The following is a 25420-nucleotide window of genomic DNA, read 5'->3' on the forward strand; positions in this document are numbered from 1 at the left end:
AAGTGTTACCAAAGAACCTCGGGTCCTTACTCAGAAAGAGGCTCTAACATCTGTAGAGAGTGGAGTGCACAGACAAATCACCTCAGGGAGCAGCCAGCATTTATTCTCAGCAGCAAATTTCCAGGCTTTTGATTCTCTGTTCACTGTACCTCCCCGTCTCTCTACTGAACCTTGGTTCTTTAGCAGGCTGGGCTTTTGTCTCAAAGACTTCAAAATATCACTAACAGTTTCATGTTTCGATGGCATGAGCAAACAGTCACAGACATGTTTCACATCTATGGATATGTATGAGTCTGAAGTAAGGATACACAGTTAATTTGGAATCGAGATGTCTGGGTACCTTATTTGCGTGTCCTCTGAAGACATCACACTCTTTCAGAGAACTCTGGGCTTCTGAGAGTCTAAAATAAATAAATAAATAAATAGTTATAAAGTGCTTGAAAATGACAATTTTAAAAAAAGACAATGTAGATTGTTTTCCTCCACCAATGTATCAGAATATACTCTTTAAATTTACGGTGTTTCTCTAGGTGCTATTTCATTCCTTGGTTAAAAGGATATGGGCAACTTAACACATCTTAAAAGGTGTTGCTCATACATTTTAGAGCACATCCACAGTCAGTCTGAGATCCTAAGTCCCGAGAAACTAGCCATTTAAAGTCCTTCCATTGAGTTTGGTTCAGTGAGTACTACTGGGCTTTCACAACCTTGCTAACCAACCAAGTTGATTTGATGGTTAAGGCTGCACTTTCCACTCAGCACATTCATTACATTAACTGTTAAAGAACCTAACATGGATTCTGTAGTGAAAGTTTGGGAAATGCTGAGTTGTACATAGTTTAAGAGGTTTTCTCACTGCAGGAATTCTCTTTTACAATCACAACATGCATTTATGGATCTCTAAGAGATGGGGGACATGAAGGGTTTCCTAAACTAATTTGATCAAGAATTTTTTAAAAAATGGATAACCTATTAACATCTATTAGAATATTAATATTTCATGAAACAAAGTTTGCAAAAACAATTCTGTTGGGTCCCCAATTTCTAGCAATTGGAACACATTGTATAAAAACTGGTAATTATAACATACTGTTAAAATGCAAGCCAACCCTTACATTGCTTTTCAAAGGAACCCAGCAGAGTGAAAGCACTGACAAGTGGGCAGCAAATCTGGACTCTGGCTTCTTCCCAATATCCCTAATCTTACACACACACACACACACACACACATGTGCATACATGCAGATGCAAATTTCTACAGTATTTCTAGTTATCCTCATCTATAAAACGAGGTGATTGAGTTAAATTATCTCTTCATCAAAAATCTTGTTCTTTTTTTAAGCTGAAAAATTCAGCTCAATTTCAATATTTGTGAACCTTCAAAATGCACATGTTTGTAGTACATTCTAGGCATCTTTTAAAAAAATCTACCCATTTTTAAATTAATAGATTTTATTTTTAGAGCAGTTTTAGGTTTACAGAAAAACTGAGCAGGAAGCACAGAGAATTCTAAATTATATTCTACCTCCACATACATATAGTTTTCCTTATTATTAACATCTTGCATTTGTGTGGCACGTTTCCTACAAATGATGAGCCAATATTGATTCCTTATTATTAAACAATATCCTTAGCTTATATCATCCTTTATGTTATATAATTCTATGGGTTTTGAAAAATACATAATGCCATGTATCCACCATAACAGTATCATACAGAATAGTTTCACTGTCTTAAACATCCCGTGTGCTCTACCTATTCATGTGGGAAGAGGACTAGAATTATATATTTATTTGTATGTATATTTGTTTATCATATGTCTCTAACAACAAAATGTTCTATGAAGTTGGGGACTAGTCTGCTTTATTCTATACTCTGTTATCAGCACTAACTCAGTACCTGGTACATAGAAAACACTCAATAAATATTAAACAAGTTGATGAATAAAAGAATAACAAATGGACCCCAAAATATGGGGTCATGTAGATCAATCACAATATACTTAACAGTAAAATTAAATTTATCAGCATTTATATAGAACTCCATAGTTTAAAAAAATACCTTTAATAGCTAATGGGAGCTTGACAACCATTTGAGCTAGGTACTTTATTTTTTTTTAAGATTTACTTTTTTATTTTCCCCCACCCCTCCCCCATTCTGCTGTTTTTGCTGTCTGTTTCCATTTGCTGTGTGATCTTCTGTATCTATTTCTTTTTGTTTTATCTTTTCCGCTTTTTCTCTCTATGATTCTCTGGGATTTGATCCCGGGAACCTCTGATGTGGAGGGAGGTTCCCTGTCAGCTGCACTACCTCAATTCCTGCTTTCTACTGCGCTTCACCTTGACTCTCCCCTTCATCTCTCTTTTGATGAGTCATCATCTTGCTGTGTGACTCACTTGCATGGGCACTGGTTCATCGTGCTGGCACTTCGCTTACCATGCAGGCACTGGCTCGCCATACAGGCATGCTTTCTCTTCTTTTTCACCAGGAGGCCCCAGGGATCAAACCCGGGTCCTCCCATATGGTAGGCGGAAGCCCTATCACTTGAGCCACATCTGCTTCCCTGAGCTAAGTACTTTAATTGTCTCTCTTTATAGATGAAGAAACTGGGGTTCAGAGATGTTAAGGGATTTGCCAAGTTATCATGGCAAATACCTGGTGGGACTAGGACATTGACCCACGTTTGTCTGACTTGAAATCCTCTGCTCTTCCTCTGAACCATGATGCCCTCTAGGCTCTTGAGTATCTGTTCATTGGGCCTAAAGGACTCACTCCTGTCCAGCCTAGGCATGTCCCAGTGGCTGTGGGACACAGAGGAAAGGAGGATTCCAAGGTCCTCTGTGAGCCCTGGTGAACTCTGGAGAAAAACCAGGGAAGAGAGCTTAAATTTTGAATCACTGCGGCATCCCCAGTTTCTGCTTTCCTGCAACCACAAAGAAAAGAATTTCTTGAGAACTCTGAGGCTGCATAGCTTTTCAGGATCTGAAAGCCAGTGACGGATATCCTCCAACTCTCCACGGGGGTAGGCTCAGTAGTAGGGCTCCCTCCTCATTCAAGCCTTTGGAAGACTCCATGCCAGCTTACTATGCTTAAAAAAAAAAAGGAGGGCTGTCTACAGACAAAGAGATGAGAAAATACGTGATTAAGCAAATTAAGCAGTTTCTTTCTTGAAAGGCTTTTCAGAAATTTTAACTAAATGATACACATAATGAAATTCCAAGAGAGGGAAAGAATGGGGAGCATTTCTCAGATGTTATTTTAATAGAACACTTCTCTCATGGAGCATGTTGGGGGACTATTGATTCTTAGAGCACACCTTGAGAAACACTGATCTAGCAGTTCTTATTCAAACTTTATTTATTAATCCATTACAATTCATTTTAGAAAAATTGATATGAATCAATTTTCTTCAGAAGTCTAAGTGCCTCAACTTCTTTGTAGTGGTTTCAGCAGATCTGTTGTCATTGGCATCAGGGACATGAAGCTGGCAGTCAGCAGATAATGCTCTGCAATCCACCACCATCAAAAGAAGGAAAAGCACAAGAGTAACAAGCAGTCAGTGTTTATGACATGTGTACAATCTACCAGTACTGGGAAAAAGTGGGAAGACATGGTTATTGCATTGATACTTCCAACAGTCATGTGGGTTGTTTCTATTTTTATACCCATTTTACAGATGAGGAACATAAGGATCTGGAAGCAAATAACTTGCTTAGTACCATAACCGGTAAACAGCACGAGACCTGCTGACCAAAGCAAAGGAGACTCTAAAGGGAAATTATTGATTTAGGCAAGGATTACCAATTGTTCATAAAACCCCTAGACAAATGGCAGGGAGAAGGTCACTCACACGGTACTGAAGTACCACCGTACAGATTCCAACAGTACATTGGAGGAATCAAAATGTCACCCTCTTAATCCAGTGCTTAATCTTAGCAAACACCAATGCTGGGACAGCATGGTCTTGTGATGTGAGGCAATAAAGTATCTAACATTTCCCAGGAGATATATATATATATATATATATATATATACTTTTTTTAAAATTAAAAACATTTAACTTATATCTAACCAAGGCTTTAGATTGAATTTACAGTTTATGTAAAAGACAAGGAATAGAGGGACAAGCTGAATAAAACCACAAGGAAGCAAGAAAATAAATACAGAAGGTGAGCAATTCTATGGGATAATTGAACCAATCTCTTAAAAATCAGTGTCATGAAAAGAAAGGGGACTATTCTATATTGAAAGACTTTTAGAGATATTAAACAATTTGATGCAATGTGATGTCCTGAATTGGATACTGGCTTGGACAATCAGGCATAAAGGACGTTCTTAGAACAATTGGGAAGATTTGACATAGATTGGTATTACATGATATTAAAGAATTACTGATTTTCAAAGCATGATATTATTTCGGATCTGTGGTAAAAATTAAAACAAAAAACCACTGTTTTCAGATTCTCTTAGGTATCACATTTTAAACTGTAGAAGCACTGAACCCAGTTATCAAAGGTGGTGAGTAGGAAGTAATTGTCTCTTGCTACATGATTTACTTCATATTTTGAGGGCTCACTGGTCCATTAATCTATCAGAAGCCATAACTAAAGTCACAAGCAGATTGCCTCCAGGGCTCAGCCTCTCAGCTGCTTCACTGCAGTCAGTTCATTGAACTGTGGGTTCTAAGGGAGAAGGAAACTCACTCACTGTTGAGAAGCCTTCTGCTGGGCATCTGCCCTGAAAAAGCTCCAAAATGAAACTAATGTCTAATTCCTTCTTAAATTCTGGTGCCGATGTGACCTGATGAGAGGGCAGAGTGGAGGCTGACTCCTGAGTAGGTGGCTTCTGAGAATGTCCCAGCATTTCTCTTCTCCTGCAGCAAAGATCTCTGAAGCCAACTGGCTTGGTCATACTGGGCTGGTGGCACTGGGTAAAGTCACTTTGGTCCAGGGTCTGGTCTTGAGTTTTGTAGACCCCAAAACTCAATCTCCCAATTTATTGAGGGGCAATGATTTTGGGGGTGGCTCTGAGTTGCATAGCTAAACTCAGAAGGGTCTTATTTTTAAAGTAGAATGCCATGTGTGATTTTTCATGCGTCATAAAATCTGTACTACACTTTCCGCTCATGTCTTAGTTTTCTAGCTGCTATGACAAATACCACATAATGGTTAGTTTAACAATGGGAATTTATTTTCTCTCAGTTTAGGAGGCTACAAGTTCAAAATCAAGGCATTGGCAAGGCCATGCTTTCTCCCCAAAGTCTGTTCTGGTGCTGGCTTGCAGCAATCCTTGGGTTTCCTTGGCTTATATTTCTGCCTCCTGTCACATGGTGATGTCCTTGATCTCCTTGTGGTTTTCTCTGACTCCTGGCATTTTCTATGACCTCCAGTATTACAGATTAAGGCCCACTCTGAGTCAGTTTGGCCAGCTAGAAATAGAATCTTAGAAGAGCCTATTCACAAATAAGTCCACACCTGAACTGATAATACATCTTCTAGGAGTCCTATTTACCAATCAACTCACACCCACAGGAAGGAGGATTAAATTCAAGAACACATCTTTAAAAAAAAAAAAAGAACACATCTTTGTTGGGTTACACGAGTCAATACTCTGGAGATCAAACTACATGTTAGAATGAGAGCAGGGTGCGTTTGAGGATTTTTTGATCAATCACGCTTGTCTTGTAACTGGCCTTTTTCTGCTTTGAGGTCACATTTGGTAACCCTTTTCCTGGGCAAGAGTGGTGCTCACTGATATGTGGCTACTCTCTGACTCTCTATTTTCTAAACTCCACTCAAATAACTTTCTTTCTGTAGTTTTCATTAACTTATATAAAATATACAAGAGTATAGCTTATATTTTATCAATTTTAATTTAGAATGGCTGATAGACAAACAGAAATCCATTAGTTGTTCACATTTGAAAGTATATTATAATTTTAAAACAGGATAGGTTGCAGCTAAGTCACTGTAGGTTGCTTTTTGTTTGCTTCCTACTGTCTCTAGAATTGGGAGTAGTTCTCATTCTTGAGGTTGAAAACTCTTGTCTTACTTGGTAGCCCTGGAAGAAAGACTAACCAGCATAATCAAGCAAATTTGTTCCTGCTTCTTTGATAACTTTGAACAAAAATCTTTTGAACATAGAACTCTCAATGGAAAGAGGCCAATCTCATGTTCCCAAGAAGCAGCAGCCAAATAACCCTTCTGAAGCTCTGCATAGACCAGGATATTTTAACATAGAAGCCCCACGAACCCTGCAGGAGGCAAGTTTCTGGCTTTCTTATGGAAGTAATTACTATGAGAGATAATAGAAAACATAAACATCTTCAGAAATGGTTTCAATGAATTCAAGCTATAAAGGTAAATTAAGATGTTTGAGGAAGCCATTTGATGTCAGACAAGAGGACACTTTGTAAAAGATGCTGTGCTGACCTGAGCACTAACAGAATGTCTAGATGAACCGGCCACAGGTCTAATCCCAACTGACAACTCATGCATTCTAATTTACTTCTTAAATGGAATCTGAACATTCTAAGAACTGAGGGTATAAATGTGGAGTAACATCAGATCTGAATCCCCAGCATTGGCACTTTGCAGTCACTCTTCCTTGCTTTGCACCAGCAAGGTGTCATTGCATATTCTTCTCACTGGTTATATTTATTTAAATAACTTTGAAGGCACAGAGGATTGGAAAGTGATAAAATGTTTTAAGAACACAAATTATCTCTTAAGTTCAAAGGCACCCAAAGTGAATAAATTAATGCATCTTTTATTACAAAAACTGGAAAGCAAGTATCTCCAGATGGCTTTTTTGTTTTCTTTTCATAATGCCCACATACACACAAAAATAAGTATTTGTCAAGCACCCACTAAATCTCCCCCAGGTTTCATTAATATTTCTGTGCTTTTGGATTATCATCTTCTCCCTTGGCCACTTGGTCATTTCATCCTCCTCTTTAGCTCAGGAGTCAGTTCTTCTGTAAGCTTTTCCCACCCCCCTCCCAACTCTTCTACTCTAGGCACAGCTGGAAGATTTCTGGTTCACTCACACAATATTTTGGGCACAAGCATACTGAAAACTTCACTCTGAAACCGGTGATATTTTTCAGCCCATGCTTTCTCAAGACTAGTGCTTACCCATTCATAACTGCATCTCCAGTGTCTGGAATACAGTGGGTGCTCTGTTACTGCATGCTGGTCTGGTTTTAGCTTTACTTCAGTGTCTGAGCCCAGTCCAGTGGGAATATACCTTCCTGAAATGGGCTCTCTGACAATTCATTCTGCAAATAATCTTAGCCACTCACAGATTCTGCCATTGGTACCATATCCTAATCAATTAAAAGTCTCTGCAAATCATCTATCAATGGTGAGACAGGTCTATATCATTTTGATTGAGGGAAGGAGAGAAACTGTCAGTTGCAATATCAGAGCTGTTCTTTTTTTTTAAAAGATTTATTTATTTATCCCCCCCCTTCCCCTCCTCCTGCCCTGCTATTTTTGCTGTCTGTGTTGTCTTCTCTTCTCATTTTCTCTCCTCTAGGATTCATCAGGATTCAATCCTGGAGACTCCTGATATGGAGAGAGGTTCCATGTCAACTGCACCACCTCAGTTCCTGGTTTCTGCTGTGCTTTACCTTGACTCTCCCCTTATCTCTTTTTTGTTGTGTCATCATCTTGCTGCATAACGCACTTGCATGGGACACTCACACAGTCACTGGCTTGCCACACAGGCATGCTTTCTTTTTTTTTTTTTTACCAGAAGGCCTCAGGGATTGACCCAGGTCCTCCCATATGGTAGGCAGAAGCTCTATCACTTGAGCCACATCCGCTTCTCAGAGCTGTTCTTATTACTGTGTTCATCAGGTATATCATATATATAAAATTTAGGGAAGTTGTAGGTTTACAGAAAAATCATGCAGAAAATACAGAGTTCCCATATACACCTCCCCTCCCCAATTCTTAGCACCTTGCATATTAGTGTGGTACATTTGTTTCAAATGATGAAAGAGTATTTTTATAATTGTGTCATTAACTATAGTCCATGGTTTACATTTGAGTTCACTGTGTTGTATAGCCCTATGTTTCCTTAAAATTTTTATTTTAGTGATATATACAACCTGAAATTTCCTCCTTTAACATATTCAAATAATTCAATAGTGTTAATTACGTTTAAAATGTTGTGCTACCATCATGATTCTCCATTACTCAAACTTTTCCATAACCCCAACAGAAATTCTCTACCAATTAAGCTTTAAGTCCCCATTCCTTACCCTCCTGAGCCTCTGGTAACCTGTATTCTAGTTTCTGACTCTACAAATTTGCTTATTCTAATTATTTCCTATCAGTGAGATCATACAATATTTGTCCTTCTGTGCCTGGATGGTTTCATTAACATGATGTCTTCAATGTTTACCCATGTTGTTGCAAATAACAGGACTTTATTCTTTTTCATGGTTATGTATGTGATATATACTACAATATATGTATATACCACGTTTTGCTTTTCCATTCATCAGTTTATAGACACTTGGGTTGCTTCCATCTTTGGGCTCTTGTGAATACTGCTTCTATGAATAATGGTGTGCAAATATCTATTCGAATCTCTGCTTTCAATTCTTTTGGGTATATACCTAGAAGTGAGACAGCCAGGTCGTATGATATTCTATACTTAGGTTTCTGAAGAACTGCCAAAGTGTTTTCCACAGTGGCTGCACCATTTTACAGTTCCACCAACAAATGAGTGTAGTTTCTCTACAAGCCGTCTAACAATTGTTATTTTTTGTTTTTTTAATAGTAGCCACTTTAGTGGGTGTGAAGTGGCATCTCATTCTGGTTTTGGTTTGTATTTCATTAATGGCTAATTAATGATGTTGAGCATCTTGTTTTTTGTTTGTTTGCTTGTTTGTTTTAGGAAGTACCAGGGATTGGATCCATGACCTCATACATGGGAATTAGGTGTTCAACCACTGAGCTATTCCCACTCCCTTGTTTGTCTTTTTTGAAGAAATTTCTATCCAAGTCTTTTGCTGATATTTTGAATGAGTTGTCTTTTTGTTATGGAGTTGTATGCTTTCTTTATAAATTCTGAATATTAAACCCTTATCGGTTATGTAGCTTCCAAATATTTTCTCCTATCCTGTAAGTTGTTTTTTTCACTTTAATGCTGAAGCATTTTGGTATGTTTCAAATGAGGTCCAATTTATCTATTTTTTCTTTCGTTGCTTCTGCTTTTAGTGTAAGGTCTAAGAAAACATTGCTTAACACAAGGTCCTGAAGGTGTGTCCCTATGTTTTTTTTTTCCCAGGAGCTTTATAGTCCTAGTTCTAATATTTAGGTCTTTGATCCAATTTGAGTTGATGTTTGTATATGATGTGAGATAGGGGTCCCCTTTATTCTTTTGCATATAGATATCTAGTTCTCCCAGCACCATTTGTTGAAGTCCAATTAGTGGACTTAGTATTCTTTTCAAAACTAAGTTGGAGGGAAGAGGATGTGGCTCAAGCAATTGTGTTCCCACCTACCACACAGGAGATCATAGGTTTGGTTTCCGGTGCCTCCTGGAGAAGATGAGCAAGACAGTGAGCTGGCATGATAGGCAGGTGTGGTGAGCTGATGCAACAAGATGATACAACAAGGACACAAAAAGGAAATACAATGAGAGACACAGCAAAGCAGGGAGCTGAGATGGTTCATGCGATTAAGTGCCTGTCTTCCACATGGGAGGTCCCAGGTTCAGTTCCCGGTGTCTCCTAAAGAGAAGATGAGCACACAGCAAATGAACACAGCAGACAGCAAGCACAAAAACAACGAGGGGAAGATTAAAGAAAGAAAAATAAATATAAAAAACAGCTCAATTGGGAAGCAGTTGTGGCTCTACTGATAGAATGTCTGCCTACCATATAGGAGGTCCAGGGTTTGGTACTCAGGGCCTCCTGGCCCATGTGGAGCTGGTCCATGTGCAGTGCTGCCGTGCATAAGGAGCCATGCCACAAAGGGGTGTCCCCCATGTAGGGGTGCCCCACATGCAAGGAGTGCACTCCTCAAGGAAAGCTGCCCTGCACAAAAAAGTGCAGCCTACCTAGGAGTGGCGCTGCACACATGGAGAGCTGATGCAGCAAGATGAGGCAACAAAAAAAGTGACAGTTTCCCGGTGCTGCAAGACAAGAATGCAAATGGACACAGAAGAACACAGAGAATGGACACAGAGAGCAGACAATGGGGGTAAGGGGAGAGAAACAAATATTTAAAAAATCTTTAAAAAACAAAACAACAACCAAAAACCCCAGCTCAACTGGCCATAGCTATGGGAGTCTATTTCTGAACTCTCAGTCCAATTCCATTGGTCTATATATCAGTCCTTGTGCCAGTACTATGCTGTGACCACTGTAGCTTTACAATATGTTTGAAAATCAGGAAGTGTGAGTTCTCTTTGTTCTTCTTTTTAAAGAGAGCTTTGGCTATTTGGGGCCCTTTCCTTCCCTTTCCAAATAAATTTGACAATTGTCTTTTCTACTTTATAAAGAAAGCTGTTGGAATTTTGAGTGGGATTGTGTTGAATCTATTACTTTAAGTAGAATTTGATATCTTGGCAATAGTTAGTCTTCCAATTCATGAGCAGGAAATATCCTTCCGTTTATTTAGGTCTTTGATTTCTTTTAGCAATGCTTTATAGTTTTCCATGTACATGTTGTCTTTTATATCCTTGGTTAAATTTATTCCCAGATATTTCATTCTTTCAGTTGTTATTGTAAATGGAAATTTTTTTCTCGATTTCTTCCTCAGATTGTTCATTACTAGTGTATAGAAACATTACTGATTTTTTCACGTTGGTCTTGTTGTCCACCACTTTGCTTATTTTATTAGCTCTAGTAGCTTATTGTAGATATTTTGAGAATTTCTATACATAGGATTATGTTGTCTGCCAATAGTGAAAGTTTTATTTCTTCCTTTCCAATTTGGATGCCTTTAATTACTTTTCTTACCTAACTGCTCTAGCTAGAACTTCCGATACAATGTTGAAATAATAGTGGTGACTGGGCATCTTTGTCTTGTTCCTGATCTTAGAAGGAAAGTGTGCTTATCAGTTTTGTCTATTCTCCGTCTCTCTCTTTTTTTCAGTTGATGAAAATGGTCCAAATTCCCAAGTAGTCTGAATGTTTTCACCAAGCAGTAATCTATGAAAATAATATCTGCCTTTCTCCCCAAAGTAAATGTCTAAAAGAACTGGTTGAAAAGTGTTACCTGTTTTTCAATTTTTGTCTTTACAAAATAACATATATTCACTGTGTAATATACAAGGAGGAGAAAATAAAGATCTGGGATAAATTTCACACCCATATATAACTACTGTTAATATTTTGGTGTTTATCTTTTCAGATGCTTTTTATGCATTTAATATACATTTTAAAAAATAATGGCTCATGACATATTCACCATTTTAATCTACCTTTTGTGATTATGAGTATCTTTTTGTAGCAGTTTGATATTGTTTATGAATTCCAAAAATAGATATTGGACTATGTTTTAAACTGTTCTGTCTGAGGTTTCACTTTTACTTGATTAAATAACGATTAGGGTTTTGATTGGACCATGTCAGTAGGAAGTCAAGTCCCTGACCCTTTGGTGGGTGGTGACTCACAGAGAAACCACACTGCGGAGAAGGGAGGTTGGAGTTTTGAGCTAGAGCCTGGAAAGTAAAGACACAGGAGAAGAACACAGAGGAATAGAAACAGCTCCACAGACATGGCAGAGGCCACAGGAAGAGAGACGAGCTTTTTGCCTGATGGTCTACAGCTGACCTTGTGGAAAAAAGCCTGAGCCTGGAGAGAATTAAGCCCCAGGGAGAGAAACAAAGCCTAGAGGACCTGATAGCCTATGGGGATATTGGAAGAAGCTGGGATCAGCAAGCCTTAAGAGAAAGAGGAAGGCTGCTCCGACACATAGCAACAGACTTAGGTGAGGGAAGTGCTTTATGGCCTGCTAATTGTAAGCTTTGACCCCAAATAAATAACCTTTATAAAAGCCAACAGATTTCTGGTATTTTGTATCGGCACCCCTTTAGATGACTAAATGCTACAGACAATAAATGCATATGTAAGTGTTCATGTATATCATGTATTTATGGCTGTATAGTATTCTCTTGGGTGATTAACAAAATGTATTTAGCCAACCTACTTCTTTTGAATATTTTTGATGTCTCGGGTTTTTTTTTTAACATTATAAATAATGTAACATTAAATATTCTGTGCATGCAATGATGTGGACTCATTCAGTTACTTCCTTAGGATAAACTTTAGATGTGGAGTTGTTGGATCAAAGAGTGAGAACACTTTTTGTCTATCTTAAGGATTTGAACTATATCATTAAATTCTCTTAGAAAAATGGATATTTGTGTCCAGAAAAGGTAAAAGGACCAATTTCCTATCATATCACCACCCCTGAATATTATCAGTCTTTTTAATCTTTGCTTATCTCTTTGGTCAAAAAAAAGTCATCTCTTTATTATTTTGTCTTTTCTTGATTTCTAAAGAAGGTGAGACAACATTCATGGGTTTTGATACATGCTATGAAGGAAATACAAAGAAAGCACAGGCGAAGTAAAACAAATAATAGAAGCACAAAATAGGATCACCATTATTGCAGGAAAATATGGGAAACAAGAAGGAACGCTCGTAACTTTTGGGGTTTTTTTCCTCAACAGTTTTGGAGACTTGTAATATGTAGAAAAATTGCAAATGCATACCCTGTAACCCACTCCCAATCAGTGTTATTGTTGAATGAGTTGAATATACAAATATGTAGATATTTGTTTATTCTAAAATACACAATTATTTTAAGTTTTAGTATATGGCTCAAGGACAGATTCATCAAAAGGGCTCAGAAAGACTGATGAATGTTTCATAATGCCATTACTCAAAGTTAGCAGATTTATGTACTTATGCTAATTTCCCAAATCCCCCTGCACCCTTCAAATTTGATCATATTTGTTTGCCTCAGTGCTTTTCCCTAACCTATGAGCATACACAGCCTTAATTTGCCAGTTACTGCATTCTCATTTCAATTTTTTCTCTTCCTTCAGTACTTCATGCAGGCAGCTGACACTGTAAAACTTGAAGTTAGGAGCAGAAGGCTTTTCTCCAATCTACAGAAAATGCTTGCCTTAGTGGAAAAATGGACAATCAACGGAGAACCACCCATAAAGCTTACTTTAATTCTTTGTCAGCAACCAAGGGAGCCAAGAGAAAATCTGGCCTCAGCTCAGGATGGGTTTGGAGATGCAGGAGTGAGGAAGAGCTCAGTGAGCCAAAGGAATGGACTACTGTAGGCTGAGGGTCACTACAGTCAAACATTCCTCTGTGTGGAATCAAGTGGAATGAAGTTACAAGCCCTGGTATACACAACCTTCTTGATTTGTACTCAGTTTGAATGCCATCATTTGTAACACCATTGAATTAAAAAGTAGTGAGAACTTTGCCTAACTGACCTCAGGTGGGCTATGGATGATGTCTGGGAGGCAACTGAGAGAAGTAAAGAGGAAAAGCCCAGGTCCCAGAGGTATGATCGTACCCAAGAGAAACTATCCCCTGGTACTACTCAACTGAGGGCAGTGGAAAGTTCCTAAGATCAGGGCCTCCAGCCTGGCAACCTCCAGCACACTGTCCCTAAAGGAGGCCTCCTGGGCGAAAGCACTAAGGGTAACGGTGATGGAAGCAGCCTACTTTGTGCCAGGCACTGTGCCAAGCACTTGACTGAGATCTCATTTACTCCTCATGGCAGCCCTAGGCTAGGTCCTGTGAGCGCCCCCATTTCAGGAAGCCCAAGCTTGGGCTGCTTGAGTAACCTCCCACGCAGGGTCACACCGCTGGCAGAGCCCAGACCTGATTGGCTCAGTGCCTGTGCTGTCAGCCTCCAGAGGCATTTTCTTACCGGACTCCCCCAGATACCCAAGCAATTTTATTTGGAATCTTAATGAATGACACCTGGGGAGACTAGCATTTTGTTATAGAAAACTTGCCAGGAAGCAGATTAAATTAAGCCTGATTGCATCTGAAAGGCACCCCTTGACCCTGCCTTCACCTTTCACTTACCTTGTGACTATGGACTAACAGTAATATTATACACAATTGTACCATACTCAAGGTTCTAATTTGGTGGCAAGCCTTCCTGAGATTCTGGATGATTAAAAGAACAATGTGTTTTAAGCATGCTATAGAAAGCACTCAGTAGCCTCCCAGACTTTGTTCTTTCACTCCACAAATGTTTGTTGACCACCTTTAATATGTCTCTGACTTTTACGTTTTACATTCGAGATGCAGCCAGGGAACAAGAACATCTAAAGATTTCTGTGCTCATGGAACCTACATTCTACTGGGGGATTAGACAATAGACAAAACAAGCTAGAGAACAGGTAGCATATTAAATAGAAGTTAGTGCCAACAAGGAAAATTAAAGCAGGGAAAGGGGATAAGAAGTGTCACAGGCAGGGTTTGCTATAGAAGGTAACATTTGAGTAAACACCTTATAATACCTTTTAAGAAAATTGATGTCTTTGAATATGTTCTTAATCAAAAGTTCCTAATGGGCAAAAACTGCTATGCATTATGGCATATAAAGGTCAGGTGAGCATTGTAAACACTTGCTAGAGGTTTAGCAACACATTCTATGATGTATGATCATGAAAAACATACATATTCATCTACACGTAAATTTTCTTCTGAACCCTTTGAGAGTCAGTTGAAAAAACTGATGCCCATATATCCCTAAAGAAATTCAGTTGGTATTCCTTAAAAACAAGGAATTCTCTTACATGACCATCAAGTATAAAAATTAAAAAATTAATATTAATACATTATTATCCAATCTATGGATTGTATTTAGATTTTGCCAATTGTCCCAATAATGTCTGCTATAGCAAAAGAAAACCCTAAATCATACGTTTCATTCAGTTGTCATGTTTCTCTACTTTAATATAGAACAGTTCCTCAGTCTTGCTTTTCGTGTTTCAATTTTGAAGCCCACAGGCCTGTCATTGAGGAGTGGGTTTGGCTTTGTCTACTGTTTCCTCACGATTAAATTCAGGTTATGGACATTTGACAGGAATTCCACAGATGTGTTGTGTTCTTCTCAGTGCAGAAAACCAGGAGAAACATGCTGTAGACTTGTCCCATTATCAGTGATGCTAGATTTCATCACTTGGTTAAGGTGGTGTCTACCAGGTTTCTCCACTCTCCTGTTGTGTTAGTAAGTATCTTATAGGGACTTATTCGGAGACTATGCAAATATCTTGTTACTACTTGTTATGGGTTCAAAGATATGCTGATGTTCTAATCCCCAGTATGTTAGAGGTGGCCTTTTTCAGAGATAAAGTCATTACAGATGGAATTAGGCAAGGTAAAATGAGGCCAAACTGGAGTAAAGTGGGCCTTTAATCCAATATGAATGGTACCCTTATAAAAAGGAGAGAACTGGACATAGACAGACAGAGGGGAGAATGTCAAGAACTGCCAACAAGCTATCTCTGGAAGCCAGGACAGAGGCACGGAACATATTCTTCCCTCCAGGCTTCTGAGGAAACATGGCCCTACTGACTCTTTCATTTCAGAATTCTACCCTCCAGAACTGCAAGACAATAAACTTCTGTTGCTTTAAGCCACCCCGTTTGTGGCACTTTGTTATAGTGGCCCTAGAAAACTAAGACACTCTTGAAACTTTCACCTGCTAGTTTTAGTATCCATTTGTAATTGCCACCTGTAGCAGTTTGGCATTATTTATGAATTTCAGAAATAGATGTTGGATTATGTTTGCAAACTGGTCTTTTCCTCTGGGCATATTAGATTATATTGGATTCAGAGGTTTCACTTTTACATAACTAAATTATGATTAGGACTTTGATTGGGCCTCGTCACTGGGACGTTGAGTCCTTGCCCCCTTGGTGGGTGGGGACTTACAGAGAAAACTACATGGCAGAGAAGAGAGTGAGAGTTTTTGAGCCAGAGCCCTGGAAAGTAAACATGTAGAAGAACACAGAGAAGCAGATACGTGAGGAAACAGAGAAGGCTCCATTAAACATGGTAAAGGCCTTGGGAAGAGAGACAAGCTGTTTGCCTGATAGTTTATAGCTGCAGAGACCATCCCTGAGCTAGCTGAGCCTGGAGAGAAATGAGCCCCAGGAGAGGGACAAGACTTATGCCAGCCTACAGCTGCTATTGGAAGAAGCTGGGACCACAGACCCGTCAGACGAAGAGGGAGGCTGAACCCTTGCAGATATCGGCAGCCATCCTGCTCCAACATGTGGCAACAGACTTTGGTGAGGGAAATAACTTACTCTTTATGGCAGGCAACTGTAAGCTCTGCCCCAAATAAATACCCTTCTAAAAGTCAACAGATTTCTGGCATTTTACATCAGCACCCCTTTGGCTGACTAATATACCACCTGAATGATTATTATCTTGATGGTGGCCAAATGGTCATTTTTCTGTTTTCATCATTCTTACATTTATTATTTCACATTCTATTGCAATATTGCAAGGAAGAACTTGTTCTCTTTCTTTCCTCCTTTTTTTCTTCCCCTTCCCTCCCTTTTTATTTATGTGCATTCATGAATTCTTATTATTTATTCCTTTATTATCGCTATTTGCTTTGATACTCAAATTGTCCTCGATGTGGTCCTTGCTTAATTTTAAAAGTTTGGGAGCAACAGACTTCAAAATGAGTGCTTCAGAAAAGAATGGGTAGTCCTAAGGATTACACAAAGAAATGTGGATGCCAGCAATAACAACAGCTTCTCCTATTACTATTACACTATTTAGGAGTACTTTTTATCCATCAGATGGAGTGCTACATGCTTTGTATATGTTATCTCATTTAACTTTCACAGCCTGGTAAGGTAGATAGTTTTGTGCCATTTTCCATGTCTTTAAAAGTTGAGGAATCTGAGGCTTAGAGAAAATAAGTTTACCAAGTTCTTACACTCAGTAGTGGTAGGTCTAGTGGATGCGACGGCCCCTGCTCCCAACACCAAGCAACCCCTCAAATAGGTGTGGGAAACCCTCAAGGAAGGATAAGGTATACAAAGCAGGACTGTACTGCCTCTGAGGTTAGCTGGATATTTTTTTCCTCCAGGACCTAAAGAGTCATCTGAACTTTTTGCATTTTTAGAAAAGGAACATTTGGAAATTGTCTACAAGTCTGTCATCACTCCAGTAACTTCCCTAACCTGTTTTGTGGAAACTGTCCAACCCTGCTTGAAATTCAGTGAGGAAAGCATAAAGAAAGAGATCATCAGTGTCAATGTCAGCAGACACAGATCCAGAAAGACATGACTTGATCAAATTACCCACAAAAGAATTCTTGTGGTCAAGACAAGTAAGAGCTAAAGTTAGGACTAGGGGAGAAACTAAAGGGACAGTAGAGCAAGGAGGGATTCTTAAGAAATTCTAGTATGCATTTAATTCTTTAGATCTCAGATGAAGACAGGGGTGTAGCTTTCACAGTTTGCCTCTCTGAAGGCTAACATATCTGACCTTTCTGTAATGATACCACTGCCTACACCACTGTCACACCAGATCAATGTCCACTTTTAATACTAAATTTCAGATTCTATAAGAATGAGTTTGGGTGAATAAAGTATGTTTCATGCTAGTGAAACTAATTTAAATGACTGCCCTGCCTTGGAGGGAAAAACACAGTCGGATATGAAAATAACATTTTTAGTTTTTCAAGAGGAACAAAATAAAAATAAAAGATAACAACGTGCTTCCTGCTAGCCTGTAAATCCAATCAGCAAAGCTGCTTCAACCTGGCGCTGAGTAACAGTCAACTTCTTCCACCAAGAATGGCCATGTGGTTCTCGGGAGCTAACAGCTGCCGAGCCAAACCCCTCAGATTAACCCATAGGTGGTGTTGAACCACTTCCCATTAAGATACTTGCAAAGCAAACAAAAACGATAGCCCCATTCTGAGTGTTGGGAGCCAGCCAGGAGGCTGGCTGTTCTTGACACAAAGAGCTCCCTGGGGGAAGGCTGAGCCTCAGTGAGAAAGGCCACTCCTGCCTGCCACTTCAGACATGTTGATCTTAGGCCATTAGAATCTTGGTACCAGAGACTGTTTATTATCCAATTTCCCAATCACAGCAGTCACTAGAGCTCTGTTTCACCAGTGCTTTCTATTCCTTCTCAACCTATAACACCCAGACGAGAAGAAAAAATTTAAGCTTCCCCTTGTTGGGTCTACTCATTAGGAAGACAAATCCAAGAGTTCCTGAGATACAGATAGAGAGATTATTAACAGCTTTTATGGCAAACCCTCACTCAGGTTCCTTCTTAATTTGATATCATAATCCTTAAGGAAAATATGCTGGCATATTTGTGTCCTACAGGTAGGAGCAACTGCCATTCAACAAAAAATATACCTGGAACTGACACACTAACTAATTTTTAGCTCTAACCTTGAGAAATAATGGTAAGAAGGCAGTGAGAATGGTACAAAATTAATCTTATTTCAACAAGTAGGATTATAATCTAGAGCATTAATAATAAAACTTGGGAAGCGGATTTGACTCAACTGATAGAGCATCTGCCTACCATGTGTGAGGTCCAGGATTCAAACCCAGAGCCTCCCAGCCCATGTGGCGAGCTGGCCCATGCACAGTGCTAATGCGCACAAGGAGTGCCGTGCCATGCAGGGATGTCCCCAGCGTAGGGGAGCCCCACGCGCAAGGAGTGCACCCCTCAAGGAGAGCTGCCCCGCATGTAAAAAGCACAGCCTGCCCTGGAGTGGTGCTGCACGCATGGAGAGCTGACGCAGCAAGATGATGCAACAAAAAGAAATACAGATTCCCAGTGCCGCTGACAAGAATGCAGGCAGACAAGGAGGAACGCACAGTAGATGGACACAGACAGTGGACAATGGAGGGGTGTGGGGAAGGGGAGAGAAATAAATAAATAAACAAATAGATAAATATTTTTTAAAAATAATGAAACTCATACAATTCATTTTATAATTTTAAACTTTTTATTTTAAAAAGGACAGTACAAAACTAATACAAATCCCATACGTGGAACTCCAACATACCCCTATACACTGAGATATCCATATCCACTAATATTAACATTTTTCCACATTTGCTGTATCATTCTATGTATCCATCAATTTATCCGTCTATATGTCTATTTATCAATCCATTTTCTGAACACTTGAGTATAGGTTGGGTACATCATGCTCCTTGACAACTTAATACTGCCCCGTACATTTCCTAAGAACTTATGTAATCACCTTAAGTGCAACTATCAAGTTCAGGAAATTTAATATTGATATAAAACTTGCAGTCTATCCTCTAATTTTTTCGTGTGTCCCAATAATGTTTCTCTTGACAATTGTCCATGACCATGTATTATCTTTATTTATTTTTAGATTTTTAAAAAAATTTCTCTCCCCTCCCCCCCCTCCAGTTGTCTGCTCTCTGTGTACATTCACTGTGTATTCTTCTGTGACGGCTTCTATCCTTATCAGTGGCACTGGGAATCTATGTTTCTTTTTGTTGTTGTCTTGTTGTGTCAGCTCTCCATGTGTGCAGCACCATTTCTGGGCAGGCTGCACTTTCTTTCACGCTGGGCGGCTCTCCTTATGGGGCGCACTCCTTGTGCGTGGGTCTCCCCTACACAGGGGACACCCCTGCGTGACATGGCACTCCTTGCATGCATCAGCACTGCACATGGGCTAGCTCCACACAGGTCAAGGAGGCCCGGTGTTTGAACTGCGGACCTCCCGTGTGGTAGATGGACACCCTATTCATTGGGCCAAGTCCGCTTCCCTATTTATGTGTTTTTTAAGATTTATTTATTTACTTATTTCTGGCCCCTGCCCCCACCCCCAGGTCTGCTTTCTGTGTCCATTCTTCTCTTTAGGCAGTACCAGTAACCAATCTGGGATCTTCCGGAGTGGGAAAGAGGTGCTTAATCTCTTATGCCACTTCAGCTTCCTGTTGCATTGTCTTTTTTTTTTTTTAGATTTATTTATTTCTCTCCCTTTACCCCCCATTGTCTTCTCTCTGTGTCCATTCACTGTATGCTCTTTTGCGTCCGCTTGCTTTATCAGACTGCACTGGGAATCTGCATCTCTTTTTTGTTGTGTCATCTTGCTGCGTCAGCTCTCTGTGTGTGGCGCCACTCCTGGGTGGGCTGCACTTTTTTCACACCGGACAGCTCTCCTTGCAGGGTGCACTCCTTGCACATGGGGCACCCCTATGCAGGGGCGCCCCTGCGTGGCATGGCACTCCTTGTGTGCAGCAGCACTGAGCGTGGGCCAGCTTACCACGTGAATCAGGAGGCCCTGGGGACTGAACCCTGGACCCTCCATATGGTAGATGGATGCTCTATCAGTTGAGCCACGTCTACTTCCTGTTGTATTGTCTTAAATTGTCATTGTCTCTTTAGTTGCTCTTTCTTTTTCTTTTATTGTGGGAACATATATACAACATAAACTTTTCCATCTGAATCCCAAGCATGGAATTCAGTGGGATTAATCACATTAAGTATGCTGCAGTACTTTACTACCTTTTTGACTAAAACTTTCCCATCTTCCAAACAAAACTTTATACCCATATGTACTAACTCCCCATCCTACCCACACCCCCGCCCCCTCAGCAACCTGTACTCTAATTTCTGTTTCTATGAGCTTACATATTCTCTGATATTTTCTTTGTAGTTACCATGGGGCTTATATTTAACATCTAAATCTATAACAATTTCATCTGTTTAGATACCAACTTAACTTACACAAACTAAATTCCCATACCCTTCTGTTCCCCACCTTTATGCAATTCTTGTCACAAATTACGTATTTATGTATTATGAGTCCTAAACCACTGGTTTCTTATTACATTTTATGCACTTGCTTTTTAGATCCTGTAGGAAGTAAAAAGTAGAGTTACAAACAAAAACTACAACAGAAACTGATGCTTGCATGTACCCCTGCCATTACCCTTACTAGAAGATCTTCATGCAGCTTTGATTTACTGTCTATTGTCCTTTCCTTTGAACCTGCTGAACTCTTTCTAGCATCTCTTGTAGGACTGGTCTAGTGATGATGAATTCCCCTCAGCTTTTGCATATCTGAGAATGTTTTAATCTCTCCTTCATTTTAGAAAGATAGTTTTGCTAGATACAGAAATCTTGGCTGACAGTTTTTTACTGTCAATAATTTAACTATGCCTTCTTGTCTTCACAGTTTCCCATGAGAAATCAGTACTTAATCTTATTGAGGTTCCCTGGTACATGACATGTTGCTTAGGTCTTGAGGCTTTCAGAATTCTCTATCTTTGGCACTTCACATTTTGGTTATAATATGCTACAGCATAGGTCTATTTGGTTTTAGTCCTGTTTGGAGTTGGTTGAGCAAATTGGATAGGTATGTTCATGTCTGTCATTAAATTTAGGAAATTTTGGGAAGCGGACTTGGTCCAATGGATAGGGCATCCACCTACCACATGGGAGGTCTTTGGTTCAAACCCTGGGCCTCCTTGACCCTTGTAGAGCTGGCCCATGTGCAGTGCTGATGCACTCAAGGAGTGCCGTGCCACGCAAGGGTATCCCCCGCGTAGGGGAGCCCCACGCTCAAGGAGTGCACCCTGTGAGGAGAGCCGCCCAGCACGAAAGAAAGTGCAGTCTGCCCAAGAATGGTGCCACACACAGGGAGAGCTGACACAACAAGATGACAACAAAAAGAAACACAGATTCCCGATGCCACTGATAAGGATAGAAGCAGTCACAGAAGAACACACAGTGAATGGACACACAGAGCAGACAACTGGTGGGAGGGGAAGGGGAGGGAGATGAATAAAAAATAAATAAACCTTTAAAAAAATTTAGGAAGTTTAGAGCCATTATTTCCTTGAATATGCTCTCTGCCCCTTTCTCTCTTTCTTCTCCTTCTGGGACTCCCAGAATGTGTACATCAGTATGCTTGATGGTATCCCAGGGATTCTTTAGGATCTTTCAGTTTTCTTCAATCTTTCTTCCTTCTGCTCCTCAGATTGTATGATTTCAACTGTCTTCTCTCCAAGTTTACTGATTCTTTCTTCTGCCAACTCCAGTCTGCTCTTGAACCCTCAAGGGAATTTTTAATGTCCGTTGCGATGGTCTTCGGCTCTGTTTGGTTCCTTTTCATAATTTCTTTGGCAGTTTGATATTGATGAATTCCAAAAAGGGATACTGGATTATGTTTGTAAACTGGTCTTTTCCTCTGGGCATATTAGATTATATTGGTTTACTTGATTGTAAACCTATTGTGCCAATAGGGCATTGAGTGCCCGCCTTGGTGGGTGGGGACTCACAGATAAAAGACATGGCAAAGGACAGAATTGGAAGGTTTTTGATGTTGGAGTTTGATGCTGGAGTCTTAAGCTGGAGCTCCAGGAAGTAAGCAAGCACACAGAGGAAAGAGAAGCAAGCCCCAGGAAGAGAGGAACCCTGAGCCCAGAGAGAGGCAAGACCCAGGAAGAGAGGAAACCAGGAAGCCTGAACCCTTCAGGCGTTGGCAGCCATCTTCCTCCAGTACATCAAAAAAGACTTTGGTGTGGGAAGTAACTTATGTTTTATGGCCTGGTATCAGTAAGATCCTACCCCAAATAAATATCCTTTATAAAAGCCAGCAGATTTCCGGTATTTTGCATCGGCATCCTTTGGCGGACTAATACAATTTCCATCTCTTTATTGATATTCTCTTTGTATTCATCTATCATTTTCATGATTTACTTTAGGTCTTTGTCCATGTTTTCCTTTAGCTCTTTGGGCATATTTAGGACTATTTTTTAAAAGTTTCTCTGGCATGTCTCAGTTCTACTTCTCCTCACTGATGGTTTCTAATGCTTTAATTTTCTCCTTTGTTTGAGACATCACTTCCTGTTTCTTTGCGAGTTTTGTCTTTTGTTGAAACATGGACATTTTGATATTTTAATGTGTTGTCATTGGGATTTAGACTTCGAGGCATCTGTTCCTTAAGCTTATATCCAGTTAGTGTCATGACAGATCCATGACAGAGCTTTTCTTGATTGTAAGAGTTTACCAAAAGAAAAGGAGGAGGAGGAACAGGAGAAGGAGGAGGAGAAGTAGAATAAGAAAAAGAAGGAGGAAGAGAGGGAGGAAGAAAGGGAGGAAGAGAGGAAGAGGAGGAGAAGGAGGAGGAAGGGGAGGAGGAGAAGGAAGAGAAGGAGAAGGAGGAGAAGAAGAAGAGGAGGAGGAGGAGGAAGAGGAAGAAAGGAAAGCTGGAAGGAAGGAAGAAGCACAACAACAAAAACGTCAACAATACCTTTTCCAGTCTTTGCATATTGAGCTGTGCCAGTGCTCTATTTCAGAGCTTATCCATGTAAGGAATTTAGAGAACAGCTCCAGACCAAACCATAGGGGCTTCCCTGATCCTTTCTGTGCAGTTGCCTTGCCTTGGTCATGCACCTTGTCTTGGACATACCCCCATGGTCCTGGGAATCCCCTGTTTATACAGTTTCAAATGTCCCCTCTTCTCTAGGAAACGGTTCCCTCATGGTCTGGGACTCTTCACTGTATATCATCAGCCAGCAATTCCTTGCTTCAGGCAGCACAACTTTAGTGCTCTCCCAAGAATTCTGTAAGAGAGTTCCATGAGTTGACTTCAACATGCAGGGCAATTTCTGGGACAGTGAATCCCTCAGGCCACCACAAGACAAATTGGGCCAGATATACATGCTCCAAGTGTGTGCACAAGGGTTACTCTGTTTCCTCTTGAATGGGACCAGGACTCTGCACTGGGAGCATGGTTCAGCTCTATTCCAAGCAGGTGGGGGGGGGGGGGGGCGGGGGGGCACCTAGGGCACCATGAGATCCTCTGATTTTAAGTGGCCTTTTTCTTGATTCAGTACTTGCTCTGCAGTTCTTTAACTGTTTTCTGTAGCTTTAGGAAAGATATTTCTGCCAGTTTTTGCTGATTATTCAAAGCTTCTGTAGGGGTCAGAGCCCTGAAGTATCTTACTTAGCCATTCTGATCTGGGCCCTTATAAAATTCATTTTTATACAAACTTTGTTTCCTGAAATATTTCCAACTTGAGCAAGTTTTCTTTTCTCAAGCTCTTTAAAATAAACTCAAAATACAAAGATATTTTATCATAAATACATTCTGAGCTGGACTACAGAAAAGGTCTTGAGGAGGGTACAGGTAGAGTAAATATCAGAGATGTACTAGATTTCTAGAATGTCCTACATTCATAAAATGTACAATGTAGGAAAGGGACAAGAGAATGGAGAAAGGGTGAGAGGAATCTGCAGATTTTGCCATTACTTGAAATTGAAACTTCCATTAGATTAGAGACCAGAATTTTAGAGATGCTAATCCTAGGACCTCGGGAGAAAGAGCTTTCCCTCCAACTTGACTGAAAAATAAAACAAAACAAAAAAAAACACTTTTCACTCCTTTATTATGTGCATTTCTTATAAATCTCCTCAAATTCTTCGTGGAATTAAGTAGACCAAAAATCAACCAACCAAACCAAAGGAAGGTGGGGCAGCAATTTTAAGTATGACGGAGAAAGAGGAGAGGGAAGGGGAATAAGTGTATTATAGTCTATAAAGTCTGTGTTTAGGTATAGATTGTATATGGAGAAAAAGAAAGCAAAGAGAAAGGAAGAAAGAAAAAGAAAAAAGAAAAAAGAAGAAAGAGAGAGAGCTAAGGAGAGATTGAGATTAATTTAGAAAAAGTAGAGGCATTATGATCCTAAAATTTTGATTTTTTTAGGAAAGAAGAGAACCATTTGACATCTTAAAGTACAAAATTAAAGAGCAATTTTTTAGAATCTTGAATACATCATTCAGTTTTAGATGATGTTTTTCCAAATAAAATAAAGGGTGTTTGGACCCAAGCTTCTTGTAAATGTTTTGTTTTTGAGAGAGAAAAAATTTTCCAGAGAAAAAATGAATCCAACCTTGCATTTCTTGTAGTGGAAGCAGAGAGGATTCAGTGATCGCATTTTGAAGGCTAGGACTCAGGAATCTCTGAAAAGGAAGATTTATTACAACTGGCTGGACCCAGTGGACTCCTGTCCAAAAAGCCAAGCCCTGAGTAGAGGTTTTAGGTTATTTTTATATAAGAGACATGTGGTGGGGCCAGGAAAGGTTTAGGGGTCAAAAAGACTTTCTTTGTTAGTTTTTCAGGGTTTAACCATTTTTTTTAATACCAGCTAAACTTGAATTAGCATATTGCCTACTTTCCAGGTAAGCTTGAATTAACAAATCGCCCACATTCCGTCTGGATGTAATTTTGAATACATGTTCAGTCTACATCCTTTCTGAATATTTAAAGCTTATAGGACCTATATTACTTAATCAGCTTTCTAGAAACTAGGCACACTTGGATACAGAAGTAGATAAGTTTGAATTCAAGCACAGGCTATATTATTC

General features: G+C 39.7%; 1 protein-coding gene across 2 annotated transcripts in view; it reads right to left on the minus strand.

Annotated features, from left to right (window-relative positions):
- The window catches only part of MYO3B (myosin IIIB), a 529864-nt gene that overhangs the window by 101413 nt on the left and 403031 nt on the right, over nt 1–25420 (minus strand). For both annotated transcript variants that reach the window (XM_023589485.2, XM_071216296.1), the window contains one exon: nt 341–401. In XM_023589485.2, coding sequence (XP_023445253.2) covers nt 341–401 — 61 coding nt within the window. The remainder of the gene's footprint in view (nt 1–340; nt 402–25420) is intronic.

The sequence above is a fragment of the Dasypus novemcinctus genome, chromosome 7 (genome assembly GCF_030445035.2).
Source record: "Dasypus novemcinctus isolate mDasNov1 chromosome 7, mDasNov1.1.hap2, whole genome shotgun sequence".
In the NCBI taxonomy this organism is placed as follows: Eukaryota; Metazoa; Chordata; class Mammalia; order Cingulata; family Dasypodidae; genus Dasypus; species Dasypus novemcinctus.